The following is an 18987-nucleotide window of genomic DNA, read 5'->3' on the forward strand; positions in this document are numbered from 1 at the left end:
AGAAAAAGAAGACAAAAAACATGTATAGTAAAATGACAGCAAACTCACCATTATTAACAACCACACCTAAAACAAAAACAAACTAGGCAATCAACTAGAACAGGAACAGAACCACAGAAATGGAGATCACATGGAGGGTTAGCAACAGGGGAGTGGGAGGGGGAGAAAGGGGGAAAAGGTACAGAGAATAAGTAGCATAGATGGTAGGTAGAAAATAGGGGGCGGGCAAGAATAGTACAGGACATGTAGAAGCTAAAGAACTTATGACACATGGACATGAACTAAAGAGGGGGAATGTGGGTGGGAGAGGGTGAGTAGGGTGGAGGGGAGTGAAGGTGGGAAAATGGGACAACTGTAATAGCATAATCAATAAAATATATTTTAAAAAAAGAAGCCAAGTAAAGAAATAACATACTCCAAAAAAGTAGAAAAAAAATGCATATATTGGAATATTATACAGTTATTTAAAAAATTATGCATTAAGTGACTTCATTTAGGGTGGAAATTCTCAATTAGGATATGAAATCACATGTATGATAGAATACAGAGATATACAAATAAAATATAGAGATATACAAATAAAAAACAAATGAAATATGAATTTATATCTTTTATATTAATTACCTATTTTAAATCTCAAGAAAAGCTCTTGAATCACAAATGACCAAGCCAAAAATGCTTATGAATTGTTTTCTAGTTCCTGAGTGTTAAACTGATTTTAACTAATTGGAAAGTTTTCTCTCAGATCTTATTCAGTCACTAAATGTGATGTGCATAGTATTCAATCATGTAAAACATACACTAAGGCAGGAGGCTGATCTGATAAAAAGACCAGTATACTTTGTTGAATCCATTACAGTAGTTTATAACAGACACCCAGGCATTCTAGAATAAAAGAACGTGTAAAGCATTGTATCTTTAGAAAAGAGTACAAAAGTTAACCTAAAGGACACAAACACAATAGTTCTACAATGCTCTTACACTAGCACCCATTCCGTCTTAACTGGAAAATCTGAAATCTTGCTTGTATTACTCTGTTTTAACTCCCATCAATCACCCTTATGATTTATCATTAAATTCCCTATCCTATAGTGTAGTCTACTCAATAGAAACTTCAAGAGTATGTATTTCAAATATAAGTTCCTGTTTTAATAGGATAGACACATTCCTGAAAAATCTCTTTCTGCAAAATTGCACACTAAAAATAACAAGCACCTAAGGGGACAATAGCATTACAGGCAGCCAAAAGAACACTAATTAAAACAATTAAGAATTTTAAGAAAATACTAGCATAATTTTAAAAATACATGGCAAATTCCTAACAAAGAAATCCTGGAGTAAACACAGAATTTTATCTGTTAAAAAAGGTGAAAAGGTTAATGAGGAAGGGTTGAGGTTGCTGGATCGTAAGGACAAGAGGCCAATGCACAAAGAACAAGCAAAAAAACACCATGAGGCCTGGTGCCACCGAGCACGTGGCAGACCGAGCAAAAGGGAGAATGTGGGACAGATGGGCATCGTGTCCAGCACAACTTTCCTCGGCTTAGCTGTATCAGTGAAGTTCAGCTTCAGCTGGTGTACTGCTTAGTGGCACAAAATATGGAACAAAATGATTCATGGAACAAAATAATTCAATCATTTATGAGTTAATTTATGTTGCAGAAACAAGGTTGTGACAGAACATATTATACCAAAACTTTAAATTCTCACAGTTTTTCTAGATGTATATTGAAAAAATGGAAATTAAAAATGTCTTACCAAGCCAAGTCACTACTGAGGAGAGCTCTATCCTCTCCTCAGTATGGGAAGAAAATATAGTTAAAATAATAGATCTGATAGGCACTAAGTGCTCAATAAATGTTAGCAGCAGCTACTGCTACTGCTGCTGCCGCCTCGACCAGTATAGTAGTCCCCCTTTTCCACGGTTTCAGTTTCCTGAGGTCAACTGCAGTCTGAAAATAGTAAGTGGAAAATTCTAGAAATAAACAGTTCATAAGTTTTAAAGTTGCATTTAAATTGCTTTTAAATTTAAATTCTATTCTGATTAGTGTGGTAAAGTCTCACACCATCCCATTCCATCCCTTTGTCCAGTGCCTCATCGCAAGGAGAAAGGTGAGTACCAGACAGTAAGATATTTTGAGAGGGAGAGAACATATTCACATGACTTTTTCCACAGTATATTTTTATAACTATTCTATTATTACTTATTGTTAGTCTCTTACTGTGCCTAATTGATAAGTTAAACTTTATTATAGGTATGTATTTATGGGGGGCGGAGAGGATGTATAGGGTTTGGTATTGTCCAAGATCTCAGGCATCCACCGGGGACCTGGGAACCCATCCTGCTCACAGAAGGGCGGGTAACTGCAAAGACAGAAACTAAAGGAGCTCTGACACAGACCCCTGCAGCATAACCCACATCTATCACCCTTTACTTTCTTGCTAAAAGAATTCTGACTTTTGTTCAGGAAGCTACCTCTGAGGGAAAGTGACCTCAATCCCATTATGGGCATATCTGGATTAGTCTAAACCAATTATGGTAATCTCATTCCTTTTGCCCTTGACTGGTTTAAGCGTAGGCTTGTGGCCTGATGGCCAATAGAACATGAAGGAAGTTAGCTAAGAGAGCAGCGGGGAGCTTTGGGAAAAACTTTCTTCATATAGTGCTTAAGAGAGAGACACTAGAGCAATTTATGTCTCTCTGTCTCTGAGTATTATCAGCACAGGAGTACCTGAGGTGCTCTGATGCTCCACCTACATTTCTGAATTCCCCTTTCTCAAAGAATTTCACCTTTAGGCATTTGTTTCACTATCTCGTCAGCTTTTTTGTCGACTTCACAGTGGTTAAAAAATAAATCTCATTCAGCAAGGTTTCAAAAAATTCAGTCAGAATAACCTAATCTGTCATTAGCAAACATGGAAGTCTCCTACATTGGTTTCTAAAATGAACTAGGATTGCCTTATTTTAGAATTTTATATATAATATTTGCAATCTTCTTTGTAACAGTAATTTTTCTACTGCATACCTAGACTGTCTAGCTGTGTGCTGTCCAATAGAGTTGCCACTAGCCACATGTGGTTATTCAAATCTCAATTAATTAAACTTAAAAATGATATTCTTTAGTTGCCCTGGCCATATTTCAGGTGCTCAGTGGTTAATTTGGCTAGTGGCTACCACACTGGGCAGCGTGCATGCAGAATATTTCCATTATTGAAGAAAGTTCTCTTGATAGTGCTGAGCTAAATTATGTGTTTTGAAAGTTTAAATTTTCACACATTAGACTGTACTTTATACAACTTACACATTTATGCTCAGCTTTATTAACTTGGACAGCATGAGAGTAAATTTCATCATGGCAAATGAACTGCCTCAAATTCTGAACTAGTAATGTCCAGATTAATGGGGGGAAAATCACTTGTATATCATGATATAGTCATGTTAACTGTATCTCCTTATCATCTTCTAAAAGTTGAAACTGAAAACAAAGGTAATAAACAGAAATTTCAACCCACCAATAACAAGCTCTACAATTTGAACATCTAAAACATAGTTCATGCAACAAGCCTAAGACATCTGGCATGTTTTTTTTTTCCTTATTCAGTTACCTGTCATGTATTATTCTCATTATATAATGCTTATATTGTTAGAGCCAAAGTGAGTGCCCACCCCTGAGACTGTATAACAATGGCAACTGAGATAAGAATTCAGAGGTAGGTTTTGCATATCACTCCTACCTAACACAGTCTATTGTATATTATAGTAAGTACTCAATTCTTCTACCTTTGTATAAAACTGCTATTCTTTTGACATTCATGTTATTCATCCAAGTAACTAACTGGCTTCACCACTGCTTCCTACAAATTTCATGGTGGTCATTTCCTCCCATTTATTAAAAAGTTCGATACCTGGTTCACAGTCCCATAATACACTCCAAGTTCTAGCATCATGCTGAGTGACTTCAACATCCCCAGGGAAGACTTTCCAAACTACTCAGCCCCAACATTCCTTGAATTCCTTCACCTCTGCTCAAGGTTAGGCAAGCATGACCACGGCCACACTCCAGATCTGACATCACTGAGAATAGTCTTACTTCTCACAGCTTCAACTCCAACCCATCCCATTCTCTGATCCCCTCATCTGCTATCTCCCTCACCCTGCTCTTCCTACAACACTGATTCTTTGGTTTTATAACTTTTTTAGAAGTCAGATCCATACTTTTGTCCCTCTTAGCCCTCTTTAGACTCCACTGCCATTCCTAACATACAACTCATGGCTCAGTCCTGCAGCTGTTCACACCGCTACCCTTAAATTCTCCTTGATTGGACTGCTGTTTTGTTTTAATCTTGGCTTTATCCAATCCATTCTCATCTGAAGTATAAGTCTAAATCTTTCAGCAGTTTCTTCATGTCTCAACACGAAGATCATGCTCTTTAACCTCCATGCCTTGCACTTCATTTTCCTTCCGCCCCAAATGCCCTTGTTGTCATTTTCTTCTTGTCTGGTCAGCTCCTATTTGCCCTTCAGATTTTTAGTTTCCTATGGGAAGTAATTCCTAAATCCCTACTTAGGCCATGCGCCAATTCTACTTGCTTTTATAGCATCCCATACTTATTCTACCATATATCTCATTATATCACATCATATCATATCATCTCTGTATTGTAATTTTCTACATGTATGATTTCCCAGGAACTTGTAATATCCTTGAGGGCAGAGATTCTTTCTCGCTCTAGCACAGTCTGATATTCACTACACACTCAATTATTTGTTGAATGAATGAAAAAACATACCAATAACTTGAAAAGGTCTTTGTAATGGAAGCTAATTTACTTACTTCAAGATGCAAATTCAACAGGATTCAATATGATAAATAGGCTATAGAGTGTGTAGAAGGATGGTACGGGGAAAACAGAACAGAGTAAGGAAGATTAGGAGTACCAGGGTTGAAGGAAGCAACGTGGGTTACAATTTTAAATACGGTATTCCACCTATACTTCATTGAGAAGGGGACAGTTAGGTAAAGGTAAGAGAGTCTGGTCATGTAGATATTTTGGAGAAGAGCATACAAGGCAAAGGGAAAAGATGTAAAGTCTCTAAGTTAAGAACATGCACAGCATGTGCAAGGAAGGAGGTCCATGTGGCTGGAGAAGAATGAATGAGGAAGAAATAGTAAGAGATGAGTTCAGAAAAGTAATGTAAGGCCAAATTGTGTAGGTACTGCAGGCCTTTGCAAGGACTTTAGATTTAAGTAAGAATGGGGAGCCACAGAAGGGCTTTGAGTAAAGGATATAACTTGGTTCACTCTGACTCCTATATTGAGGAATGTAGGGAGCAAGAGTAGCATGGGGAAATCCACAGGAAAAGCTATTTAGAGTAATCCAGTGAAAGAGTTAGCAGTGGCAGCAGTGAGAAGTGGTTAGGTCTATGATATATTTTGAAGGGAAAGGCAATGCGATTTTCTAAAGAACTGGACATGTAGGCTGTGAGACAGAGAAAGGAATCAAAAATAACTCAAGAGTTTGGAGCTTGAGCCATACAGAGTTGACATCTGAGATGGGAAAAACTGTTGGGAGAATAGGTTTGTGAAAATGTTTTAGAAATAACATGAGGATATGTTGAATATTAGATATCTATTAAAAGTCTAGTCAATAAGAAGATATGAGTGTAGTACTCAAGGAAGAAGTCAGCTGAAAATATAAATCTGGGGGTCAAATGACATATGAATGATATCAAAAGCAATGAGAATTGATGAGATCACAAGGAAATGAGAATTAGTAGGGCAGAGAAAAAGGCCAAGGGCTGAGAGTCCTGGGTACTCTTACACAAGTGCCATACGATTTCATTCATATGTGGCATTTAATGAACAAAATAAACGAACAAAATAGAAACAGACTGATCTGTCAGAGGGGAGGGAGATTGTGGGACTGTGTAAAAAAGGTGAAGGGACTAAGGAAAAAAAAACCTAAAAAACCCTCGTAGACACAGATAACAATATGGTGATTACCAGAGGGAAAGGTGGTAGGAAGGGAGAAGAGGGTAAAGGGGGAGATAAGTGGTGATGGAAGGAGACTTGACTTGGAGTGGGGAACACACAACATGATATACAGATGATGTATTATAGAATGGTACACCTGAAACCTATATAATTTTATTAACCAATATCAACCAAATAAATTCCATTAAAAAGAAGAAGTCAGAGTAAAAAGTAGAATCCAGCAAAGGGGAATGAAAAAGAAGTAGTAAAACAAAAGAGCAACTAAAAAGCTACAGCGTCAAGGAAGCCTAGTGAGGATCAAGTAAGAGAAACATTCAGAATCGACTACTGGATTTAGCAGCATGGAAGTCATCTGTGATGACAGAAACAGTATTAGTAGAATGCTGGAGGCAAAAACTTGGGCGGAATCATTTTAGGAGAAAACGAGAAGAGGAATTTGATATAATATAGACAACACTTTTGAGGAATTTTGTTGCAAAAGAAGACATGGAAAAATAAGTGGCTGGCTTTTTGTTTTTTCAAGATGGGAGAAATAACGACAGGTTTGCATGCATGCTTATGGCAAAATCCAGAAAAGAAGATGTTGGAAAAATTACCTACATACTCACGGGATATCCAAGACTTAAGACAGGTGAAGGAATGAAGAGCGTGAGAGTAGAGATCGTGAGCAGAGTCTAATGACATGGAACTGCTGTAAAAGCTGTGGTTTTTAGGTAGGAGGGAGGATTATCAGGAAGAAGTAACGAGATAAAAGAAGACAGTCTACTTTCAGGCCCAGTCATTCAAGAGCTAAGGGAGAAACCACAGGCCCTCAACTTTAAAGAGCTACAGAGGAAGCAGTATCTTCAGAGGAGAGCCAATTTCCATTAGAAGAAGAAGGTGAAGGGAAGGAAAATTCAGAGACATCAGGAATTTTGTTGATGATGGACAATGAATGCCTGAGGGCAGAGAATGGTCTCAGCAGTTGGGCAGGGATAGGAAAGACAAGAGAGTGTGTGCAGAGCTTTACGGGATCGGGTAGCATAAATGAACCTGAGGCTTCTTGCAGTCGCAAATACAAAACGGGATGAAGAGCATAATAATCTTGGTGGACTCAAGAAAGAAAACGATGGTAAAGTTTGAGGGTTTGGGGGAGCGGGGCAGTTCAGGGGGTGTGTGGCTCTCTCTTGATTCGTGTTGGTGGAGAGTGTATTTTCTCCTAGTGCTGGAGCATCCTCTTGACTCCTGTTGGCGGAAGCACTGGACCTGAGACTGGTTCCCTTCATTATCGACAATTTCAAAAACTCATGTGACCATCACATGTGCAGACTTCTGATCAAATAGCATACAACTTTAAAAAAATTTCCCTGCTTTGGGGGAAATGTAAACTAATTTTTAATAGCAGAGTTTGTTTTTACTTACATCTGTGTTACAGGAGCGATACCGTCTCCTCTCCCCAAGGCAATATTTTCCTCCTCCTGAAGGTCTGAAAACACATTTTGTTTAACATGTGAATATAACATACTATCCACATTGAAAGTACAAATGTTGCTAGATGAAAACACATTAACATTTACTTTAAGAAAATACAAAATTTGACATTGAATTAGTTATTAAAATAATCATGCTGGTGATTGTTAGTAATAATGATTATGATTGTTGAATGTTAAAATTAAGGCAATTTACTAGGAGTAACTTTACAAGACTCCTAATTGTCATGATTTACATTAAGAAAATGCAATTAAATCAATGTGTTTTCTAATTATCATAGTAAGCAGGTGATTAGTTTGAGTTTAAAATTCACTTATTTATAATAAAAAGCCACTTAAATCATATTCAACAAAACCCATAATTGGATGGCATATGTTCACCAAGTTGGAAATGAAAAGTTTGCTTTTTTCCCAAAGTGGAAATAGGAGAGGACATTAAATAACTCTCTGGAAATAGCTTCCATTCAAAGTAAATAATGCAGAAATGAATTTCTATCTTATTTCAAATATATGGTTTTAAAAAAGTAAATCTACATATCAGATGGGTTTGCATTATATAAATACTTTATATAATACTAAAGTTTTAAAAATTTAAGATGTCAAATATGTGATTTCCATAAATTACTTTTTAAAGCATTTGATATTAGGGAAAGCCATATGTTATTATATGAATGATATTTTTGAACACTAACTTGTTCTTTTAAAAGAGGTCTGGTCATTCTCTTCAATATCTGGGTATATTATTTGTTATTATAGGGTTTTATAATTTTGGTTATTATTTTACAGTAGCCTACAGGTGAACTTAGGTTAATTATTCTGTACTTGTTTTAAAAGGGTCATTTCTAAATTATAACTCTGGCTCACTGGAATCAATAGGATAGTTACAATTGTAAGTGCCAGTGAATGCTGACTCTAAGTGAGGAAAAGCAATGGCCCTGACTGAACCAGCTTGGGAGAAATGGTCGGTGGGAAAAAACTAGGTAGTGGGGGCCATCGGCGTGACTGATGTCCGGGTGGGTGACAGTGAGTGAGCTCAGTTCAGTAGGAGGGTAAAAATAGAGTGGGAGAACGAAAACATAGAACTAATTAATATCAAGGGATACAACAGGAAACTAAAAAGAGAAGAAAAAGACATTTAGAGAGAGGAACCAAGGAGGGGGATCCTGAGTTAAAATAAGTTTTCAATTAGTAATAATCGTGCCTCGGATAAACCTCACTGGCTACGATACTGCCACTGCACAGAGCTCTGAGTTAAAATAAGAAAAAAGTAAAAATAGACCATCTTTTACCCCAGAATGGGGTGAGGGGAAGCAGAAATGATATCATAACATCATTCTGCACCAAAATATTTGTCGGGAAAGAAGGGCCTGAGCCTGAGCTCTAGATAAAAATGGGAGCCTTTGACCTGTAGCTGCTAAGCAGCAGCTTCATCTCCAGAAGGACAGGAAAGACCAAGCAGAGGAACGGTCCACCTGTAATGGGCAGAGAATACCGACGGGGCTGGCCTCCCACCAGAGGGACTCTGGCCGGAGAAAAAGATGGTGGGAGAGGAGCAGTCTGACCTGCACAGAACAGTCACGGGGAGAAAAGTGGTGGCAACTCTGGAAGATGATTAATGGGGGCATGTGAATGGAAACTATTTTAACACATGGACAAGTATTCTTTTCATTGTGATTTGTGATGTGAATCAAGGCATTTCAACCCTTGAAGTGCTCTCATTGGTCCTTTTAATACTAATGTAGCAGTAATAATTTTATGTGACATGTGAAAAGACCTTAGGTTTCCTGGGAATAATGGTAATGTAGCTAAGACCAGACCTGGATTCATCCATAATTCAGTAGTTTTTGGAGGAGGAAATCTGATTATTAGTAGATTAAGGAGCCTGGCTATACCTGGGATAAATACACAATACTTTTCTTTTTTCATTTTCTTTTATTTTTAGTTACATACTAAGGGGCGAGGGAGAAAAAGAAAGCCTGTCTAACAAGGCTCCTCCACTTTCCTGTGCCTAGTGCTTGTTCCGAAGACAAGCGCTTGGCTCGCGAGTGAAACGTTTTTACAGATAACATGTGAAACCACAGCTTTGAATCATTTCCAACTGTGTCTTTTTGTTGGCTCCGGCTTACTTTAGCTACTTACGCTGGACTGTCACAGTGTCTTAGGGATGAGGAGACGCCTCCCCCGCAGGTCCTGCTGCACTCGCCCCAGAGTGACCAGGCACCCCAGCCCCCATCTACGCTCTGGGGCCAAGTGCCAAAAGCAACACAATCTCCCTGATAACACCACTGCAAGATTTCACAGAAAACACAGAATTAGCTTTCAGGCAGATAGAGCTATCGGAATAGAAATACATAAGGGTCAGGCAATGACCAATTACAGGCATTAGCATTCTCCCCACAGATAACAGACTGAGAGTTCTTTAACTGTGTTTACACATTGGTGATGGTGCATGTGATTTGCAAATTATCTTTAGCTCAGAAGTGATTTATAAATCTCTAACATGTACCAGGAGTCTAAAAAACTCCTTATTTTGCCTACTCCAGACTTTTAGTGTTTCTCAATTACAGAGACCTCAAAAGTCTTTTTTAGATATTTTAGTATTAAAAATTTTTTTCTTTATATTCCACTATTATTAGACTCGTGGAATGATAACGCAATATGGAAAGTTCCCCAGTAAGGAATTTTTATGATGGTAATTGCTTTTTCTTTTTAAAAAAATAAAAAGGCTGGTTGAGGCTACAATAGTAAAAGAATGTGTTGTGGCATTTCATCTACACGAGTACTGCAGACATAATAAAAGTAATGCCAAGACACTAGGGACTGGGTACAAAAAAACCCTTATATACCCTGACTAGCCATGTGTACAGCCCCTACAAGAACATGTGTACTGGAATTCTTCTCAGCTTTACTCTCTGCAATAAACCACACATACTGCACATAAGTAGAAAGCCAGGAATAATTTATCGAGATGCAGACATCAAATAATCAGCTCATAACTCTAACATGATAAATCTTACTTGCAGAATATGGTAAAAATGAAAGCTTTTTTTTAAAAAACAAACAAAACAAGCATTTCTAGGCTTTTACTGGTGCATTTTTGTGAATTACCATCAAATGTTGACGAACCATACCAATGCTATGAAAGTCATTTGTTTATACGAATAACAATAGGCAACATTAAAGTTGAGTAACTGTCAGCAATGTCAAAATTGCTAATAAAAATTCAACCTTATATTAAAACATAGAGGGATTATGCCATGTGATGTTTAGAAAGTAATCATTTTATTATACTAATTCTATACAACCAGAATTTTTTCACTTTTCACCTTTTCACTGTTACCTCCTGGCAAATGGAATAGCTTCTTACCTGGTCTCCCTATCTCCACTGTTTTCTACCTATAATCAATCTGTTCTCCAGGAAGCATTCAGAGAGGTCGTTTAAAAACAATGATGACATCATGTCTCTTTTTTGCTTGGAAGACTCTGGTGTTTCCTACTGCCCTTAGCACTGGTCAGCAGTGGCCAGTGGGAACTACCCCTGCACCCTTCTCCCAGCCTTACTCTCTCTCAGATTGCCCCAGACACACTGGACTTCTTTCCTTCCCACAAACACTAAACTTGTTCCCTCCATAGGGCATTTGCATCCGCTGGTCCTTCTGGGAATACTCTTCTCAGGATTCCTTATATCCGCTGTCTTCTTATCATTCAGTCCCAGGTCAAGGGTCATGTCCTTGACCACCCCTATCCTGAACACTTTCTGCGCTCCCCTTCCCTAACTCCAGGATGTAACAGTTTTAGTTTAACACTACTCTAAATTACACTGTTTATTTTTCAAATTACTTCATTACTGTTTGTCTCCTCTCATTAGTATATAAAAGCCTTAAGTGCCACAGGGGGCTATTTAAATTTAAATCAATTAATACTTAAACTTCAGTTCCTCATACACACTAGGGACATTTCCAGGGCGTCATAGGCCACATGTGTGGTGATGGTGTGGGACAGAGCAGATCTAGCACACGTCTGTCACCACAGAATGTCCCATTAGATGTGCTGAATGCCTAGGACAGTGCTTACTTAGCATGGAGTAGATAAGCACAAAAATTCATTGAATGAATTAATACATTAGTTCAGTTTTAGAATTCTGTGTCCTGTTTTGGTTGCTACATGTCAAGAAGGAACTGGAAATACTGGAGAGTAAAGAAAGTCAAATTTATCTTTGTTTCCCTGGTAGTTAGCACTCAGTAAATGTTTTAGAAGTTGTAACAACATAAAAGACTTTTTAGAGAAGTGCTAAGCAATCATCATTTGTCCATAAAAAAATTGGGCAAGAGGAAGTCCAATTTTGGTTGGCTATAAGGCAGAACATTCTGAGCCTTAATCCAATAAATATTAAAGTAGGACATTAAGAAGATTATGGGTTTTGACAATGAAAATTACCATAAAAATTATCTGTCCCAAAGATGAAGCAGAGGTAGTTGGCTGAACCCATATAATACAGTATCAACTCTGGGAGTAGGGCTGCTGATAATGTACATTTTAAAGGGAGAGAATGTTCCAGCTGCCAGTTCATGACTTAATTGATGTTGAAGACTAACCAATTGTATGATAATTGTGTCAGACCTTCACCTTTATAAAAGTCACAATATTGGACCAAATAATTTCCAGTTTTACATTTTTGTTATTAGAAGTACCTGTGTGTAAGAATGTCTATGCCTGTGCCTATTTTTTTTTCCTATGAGAATAACTGAGCAAAGTAGTTTTGACCAGTCATACTGATTTGGGCTGTGTCAATGAATGACTATACTTCTAAAAACTCCAAATCTTAAAATTTGTCTACTTTTTCAAGTTGGAAATCTATCTAGCATTATTGATTTCAAATGACATTAAAGCTTGTTTTTATATTTTATAAAACCACAGAGCTGCATCTAAAGCCCAAAGGGACTTAAGCATTCACATGATTCAAGCACTTCATTTTTCAGATGAGGAAACCAGAGCCTACAGCAGGTTGACTTGCCCAAGGTCAGTTACTGGCAGAAAGGAAAGGATTATCTGTCTAAAAATATACAAAAATCAGTGGAAAAAGATCTATTGGAGACATTAAGCAATATTCTAATGTATTTTATGGGACTGTATTTACTATATAAAATACAAAATAACACTAGAGACTACCAAAAAATCCATTTAGCTGCAAGTGCACACCCATATGTTATTTCAGACCTCCTTGAGTATTCTGATAATTGGTAGAGAAAAAAATTCACTCTGCGTTTTTCAGGGGCCAAAGGAATTATGAAGGCCATCAGAACACTGACAGATGTAGGTTCCCAAGTATTTAATAACATTGTTGTATGTTTCCTGGAGACTCACAAAGTGGAGGACAGGGAAAGAAGTCAAATAAGTTCTGTTGTTTTCCTTTTAAAACTTATCCTTAAGGTAAAAGATAAACACAATACAGTATTCTGTTTACAAAATGTTGCTCAATTCTCATGACCATCTAACATCTACACAGCAGTAGTATTTCATAACTGGTATGTGAAAATGTTTTACTGCATAAATTCGTACTATTGATGATATACATTCCATGAAGTTATAACATAAGAAACAATTATATGAGAAAGCTAGTCCTTCCTTTCTTGCTCCCTGGCCGTCTTGGAGGTTATGCTTGGTTGGGGTCTATCCCGCACCTAAGGCAGGAAGATGGTGGCTGCAAAGAAGATGAAAAAGTCGAGGGAGTTGATCAACTCTAGACTCCGCCTTGTTATGAAAAGTAGAAAGTACATGCTGGTGCATAAGCAGACTCAGAAGCTGACCGGACAATGCAAAGCCAAACTGGTCATCCTCGCCAACAGCGGTCCAGTCTTGAGGAAATCTGAAATAGTGTACTATGCCATTTTAGCCAAGACTGGCGTTCATCACTACGGTGGCAATGATACTGAATTGGGCACAGTGTGTGGAAAATACTACAGAGAGTGCACACTGGCTGTCACTGATCCAGGTGATTCTGATATTATCAGAAGCATGCCAGAACAGACTGGTGAAAAGTAAATCATGCAAAAGTTTTCTTTAATAAAACTGGCCAGAGCTTGGTTTAAGAAAAAAAGAAAAATAACAAAGATCAATGGGTAAAAAATAAAGAATTTATAATAATACTTTTATTCATCTACCAATTGACAAGAAGCTAGTGTCCAGTTTAACAGCTAACTAATAACTTGGCTTACTAGTTAACAAATTAACAACTTCAAGCTGTGTGTAGTCTGGGTTGTAAACCTGAGTTCTCATTCTAACAATACCTTTGGTCTAAAGCAAGTCATTTATTTCTCTTCTTTAGTTTCCCTGACTATAAAATAGGGACTAACTTTAGTTTTCAATTCCAATATGGTTTGGATTAGGGCAACTTTAGACATTATTTCTACACAGACATACCTCCAGAGAGGTTAAAAACCTATCAAAGGACTTGTTTGATTTTGCTCTCTGGCAAAATGTTCTTTTGTGTTTTGTTCAGCTTCCCTACCATGTCTTTATAAGAATGGATCTCTTTGGAATTCTTGCTACTTTGCTCCTCTGGCAGTAGTAAGTATCTTGATGTAGCACATGATTTTAACAGAAGAAACTTATTTCACTTCATAATAACTGCTTGAAGAAATCCATGAAGGACCTCTTGGGGGGCAAGTTATTTGAGCTAATTTTCTAGATGATTATATGAATCAATATATACTGACTTTAATATGTCATAAATAATATAATTAGATTACATCAAATAGAGTAACTTGGAGTATATAAATCATATAAATTCATAAAGGTGAGAATTTTGAGTATTATATTTTCTATTTTTATCCATTTATTGGGCCCAAAATTTCCAAACCTTTAAAAGCTCTATTTCTATAGGCATAGAATTTTACTTCTTTTCTTAAAAGTAGAAGAGTTAAATCTTCAGATGGGAACAAGTTTCTAATCTTTATTCTCAAAGGTTATAGTTAATCTAGTGATGTATTCTAAATATCAGTCATGTTACTTCAGCCCAAATTACCCAAGTAAATTGGATAAATTTGCCTTCTATTTGCTAATTCAAGTGTTTAACTAGATTTAGAAAGATGAAAAGTAAAACTATCACATTCCAAGAATAAAATCTCGGATTGTTCATTCTTGCTTTTCATATTTCTTCTAAGTAAAACAAATATATTTTAAAATGACCTAGAAAGACAATATATTCCAGGGAAGCTTTAAAAGTTTTCTTAAGAAACAATTATTAAGCAACATCTCTTGCTATTAGACCATTGAATTTCATGATCCACATCAGGAAATTGTCTTACCAAGATACATTATAAATCAACAAATCTAACTTTGAGAATTTGTCAGAATTCCACAAAAATTTTTCAAGATGAGTATACTTTAAAAATATGTTTTAATTTTAAATATTTAAAACATACATATTTTTTAACTAGAGTCACTCTAGGATGTGATTGTACCACAGATCTTGTATCATCGCCAGCACTAGGTCCAGCCAGCATCTGGAATGAGACCTCTAAGGAAACCCTAAGATTGTAAAGGAAGTGATACTGGTGATTCAACATAAAACATTCTTCCCAAGTCAGGAAAGCTAAAAGTTGGAGCACAGCACTATTAAAAGCCTTATCTTTCCACTCTGCAGGTGTGGGAATGCTGAGGCTTATTTCAGCCCAAATTCTAAATCAGAACTTGTCATCCCATACTATCTAAATTCCTAGAGCAATTGGAAGAGCTATTCTTTTCTTTACTTCCTGTGTTTGGGACCCAGTCAAAACATGTTATATTCTACTCTGAGATCCAAGACTGCTAATGTCCTATTATATCCCTTGCCTTAGAAGGGCATATAATAACCTTACACTGATCCAGCCCTGTGCATCCCATACAAAGATATTGGGAACCAATATCATATACACGTTAAGTCCAAATGCTGTGCTATATCTCTAATTGGGTCTTATAGAATCATTAAATCAATCTTCTGGCAACAAACCAAGTATTTGAAACTTTCTTTGTGGTCACCATCAGAGCTTGCAAGGACTGGGTTTTCATTATCCTTAATATCCTGTTCAGTGACAATGCCAACACTGCTATCGAAGTTTTTATAGTCTAAACCTTTGTTTACTATGTCATCAAATATGGCATCCCTTCGATGCCTGTCCAAAGTGTTGTTGCTGATGCCATGTCTAAAGAAAGTTTTTTTGGCTTAAAGTTATATTGATTGATTTGCAGGGGTCTGACCCATGGACGCACCATACCAACCAGCGCACTGTCTGGGCTCATCAAATTTCCTCCTTTGGTTAATGCTACTGTCCCTAAGCACATCCATTCAGACCATATGGTTCTTATTCAATCTTTGAATGGCTTATTCAGGCAAACATCCAATGGCTGTAATAGCGATGTCAGACCCCCCAGGACTCACACAAAGATCAGTTTTTAATTTTTTGGCCATATTTCTTACTCCATCTGCTAAATGTGCATGGAACAGTTCCCATACTTACATGGAACATTTGTGGAACTGCGCCCTCGGGCAGGGATCCCACAGCTTTTGCAGCCAGAGTTTGACGAGATCATTGCGGATCCAGTGCTCTGGATATGTCTATGCTATCACTTAAGCAATACTTCTCCCTCCTCCATTTAAAAGAGAATTTACTCAAAAAACTATGAGTAGTTTTGGTTTTATCCTCCTGGCTAGACAGGATGTAGGTGCTTTCTTGGCTCTTCTGATGAGAGTAGTTTTGAAATTTTGAGTTAAGAACAAAAGTCATGTATATTCCATTCATGTTTCTGAGGCACACAAATTCATGCTTACACTCTCTGATGCATGTTACTCCCAGTTAAGACAGCCTGACAAAACATTTTCTGCCCACAATTGTCTAAGGTTAGCAAATAATAATCAAAAGTAATGGTGATGCTCTAGTAATATATACTAGCGCCCTCCCTCCACAGAATTCCATAAACAGTCCTCTGAGGTATTACCGCGTTTCATCCTCACTACATCTTTATGAAACATGTAGAAATAGGTTTTCCCTAATGGTAAAGTGGAGATTCTTTACTTTGCCAATTGCAACACAGTTCTATATTCTTAGATCAATGTTCTGTCCACAGTGCCTTCTTATTGTGATTCCTAAGATAAGAAAATGTTACAAGCAGATAAGTGAAAAATCTACTTAGTATTAAAGGGTAAAATACATAGTCACCACCAGTCTCAAGCTCAGTGACTCACTTTATTACTGGGACAATGAAAGTTTGCTTTTTTCTCTATGAAATTTCCCATCTAAAGGTAAAATGCAATCAGAGGCAATATAAAGGGGCAAAGTTTTCAGCTTTGGAAATAGAATGACCTGCGCAGACCCTCTCAGCTCTGTTACTGAATTGCTGTGTAATCGTAGGCTTTCAGGTTTTACTTTCCTCATCTGTAAAATGGACTTAAAACAGCATCCACCTCCCTGGACTTTTGTCACTTGATTATAAAACAGAAAAAATATGTGCCTGGCACAGTGTAAGTACTTTAAAAATATTCATTATCAGCATAATTGTTATTGGGATGCCAACTATTTTTAGACGGCAGGAATACAGACTTGTCACACAGAATTGACCTAACCAACTGAAAATTCCACTTTAATTTAGTCCTTAGCTCTGTGCATGGTTTTTTTTTCTTTAATTTGAGTCAAAATGCTGAACTCTAGCTTAATTTCCAGATAGATATAGCTTTAGGGTAGAAATCTGCAATTTGGTAACAATAAACATACTTTTCTTTTAACAAAAACTTAACTAAAATCAACAACAAATATTCATAAAAAGATAATATGACAAATGCAGGTACTAAAAAAAATAATTGAGAACTGCTCAGCTCCCATGTCTAGTCCTTTGCATTTTCTTTCTCCTTAAAAATGCAGGTCGATCGTCAATCTAGTTCTTTAAAAACCTATTCTTAAATTCAAAGCTAAAGACAAGAATATAGTTAGGGTCTTTTCGTAGTGTGCTGTTCTTTCTCTTTCTAAGAGTCTACGTGTGTGTGTCTTCATTCATTTTAAGACTTCTTAGTGTCAATTTCAAAGCTGTCTATACACCTTTCATATCTCTGGAAGAATGGCTAAAATTTTTGTCTTGTAGAATAATTTTAGAAGGTAAAATCTAACATATTAATTCTATGAAACTAAATTATATTGTGAATATGAACTACATCTTCGTATACAAGCTTTGCTACACTTACAAGGTTTTAAAATAGATATTCATGAAATCTAAAATGCTCTGTTAAAGTATGTCAGAAGTTGACAGGGTAAGGAGGCAGACAAGGGATTCTTTTAACCAGATCACTTCCATTTTTTTATATGTATATATGAGAATTATGTGGACTTCATATGAAAAAAACTGGTTAGGTATCAAAAAGTTGACAACCAACCTAAACTGAAAATGTGAATCTTTAGAAATCAAATATATTTTTCCCATTTTATTCACTTTTTATTGGTGCTTATTCTTATTTATGCGTAGAAAAATTACATTTCTTAGAAGAATTACATTTCCCTTAGAAGAATTCTATTTGTTTATCTAAATTTAAATTCAATACTGTTAGCTTTAATATTATTGAGAGTATCTTCTAAATATGCCTCAAAATTATCTGTAATTTTTAAGAAATATGTCATCTCTATCACAGAAATGCAGATACCTATCAGACATGACATTTGAGGGCCTTGCAATTAAGCACAAAGGATAAGATACTAAGCATGTGTTTACTATATAAATGGTTAGTGGGATTGAACTATGTGTTCTCAAATAGCCACTACGTGTGATTTACTTCTTTGGAGTGATTATATAATTTACAGAATGCTTTAAGAGGGCTCTGAGATATTCAAAAGAATGAATTTTTTTATGTTGTAACTTCAAAAATAAAGTCAAGTAAAAAGAGCCATCAGGCCTAGTGATAGTAGTATTCTGAGCAAATAGAAACTGGCCCATACACTGGAGTGCAAGAATAATAATCAATGGCAAATAAAGAAACAGATTCTCACTGTGACTCCCCCCCCTTACAATTGTGTATTTTTTCTAAGTACGGATTGATTTAAATTGCTACTTGTCGTTGACAAGAATTGTTGGTTCCAAGATAAACCTAGACTGTTGTTTCAAGAATGCAGTTCCTAATATTTTCTATTACTTTGGTGAAAAAAAAAGAAGGAATTTTTGGTAGTGTGTGAAGGTCTCTGTATTTTTATTGGCTACTTATATAGTCTCAAAAAAAGATCCTTAATCCTTTAAAAATGACCCTATCAATTCATACGTTTAGCATAATTTACCAACATTTCCACACTCAGCATGGAAAAGCCATCAACATGGCACTAGGTCATGGGTTCTGAATGAAGCCGTCAGCAAGGATTAATAAACTGTGACAGCTGCCCAAAAGCTTTCATTCTTTTTATTTAAACATCAGATTGCAAACTGAAATCCAGTGTAATCTTTGTTGAAACTAACCCAACTAACATGGAAGAAGTCAGAACTGAGAACAGATGACAGTAGTAGTTATTATT

General features: G+C 36.6%; 2 protein-coding genes and 1 pseudogene across 5 annotated transcripts in view; 1 reads left to right on the forward strand and 2 right to left on the reverse strand.

Moving 5' to 3' along the window:
* The window catches only part of ADAMTS6 (ADAM metallopeptidase with thrombospondin type 1 motif 6), a 240312-nt gene that overhangs the window by 80986 nt on the left and 140339 nt on the right, over positions 1–18987 (reverse strand). For all 4 annotated transcript variants that reach the window (XR_004901934.1, XM_036020332.1, XM_036020333.1 and 1 more), the window contains exons 13-14: positions 9605–9750; positions 7398–7461 (exon numbers count right to left, since the gene is read on the reverse strand). Coding sequence is in view for 3 of the 4 variants with exons in the window: in XM_036020332.1 (XP_035876225.1) it covers positions 7398–7461; positions 9605–9750 (210 nt within the window). In the remaining variant the exon portion in view is untranslated. The remainder of the gene's footprint in view (positions 1–7397; positions 7462–9604; positions 9751–18987) is intronic.
* On the reverse strand, positions 8629–8711 carry LOC114513631 (annotated as a pseudogene).
* Positions 13069–13562, forward strand: LOC114504103 (60S ribosomal protein L30-like). Its single transcript, XM_028521779.2, has one exon. It carries the CDS (start codon positions 13160–13162, stop codon positions 13505–13507), a length of 348 nt encoding a protein of 115 aa, XP_028377580.1. The 5' UTR covers positions 13069–13159; the 3' UTR covers positions 13508–13562.

This window comes from Phyllostomus discolor, chromosome 3 (genome assembly GCF_004126475.2).
Source record: "Phyllostomus discolor isolate MPI-MPIP mPhyDis1 chromosome 3, mPhyDis1.pri.v3, whole genome shotgun sequence".
Lineage (NCBI taxonomy): Eukaryota > Metazoa > Chordata > Mammalia > Chiroptera > Phyllostomidae > Phyllostomus > Phyllostomus discolor.

Coding starts and splice junctions, on each gene's coding strand:
- LOC114504103 (XM_028521779.2), top strand. CDS start 13,160: ATGGTGGCTGCAAAGAAGATGAAAAAGTCGAGGGAGTTGATCAACTCT.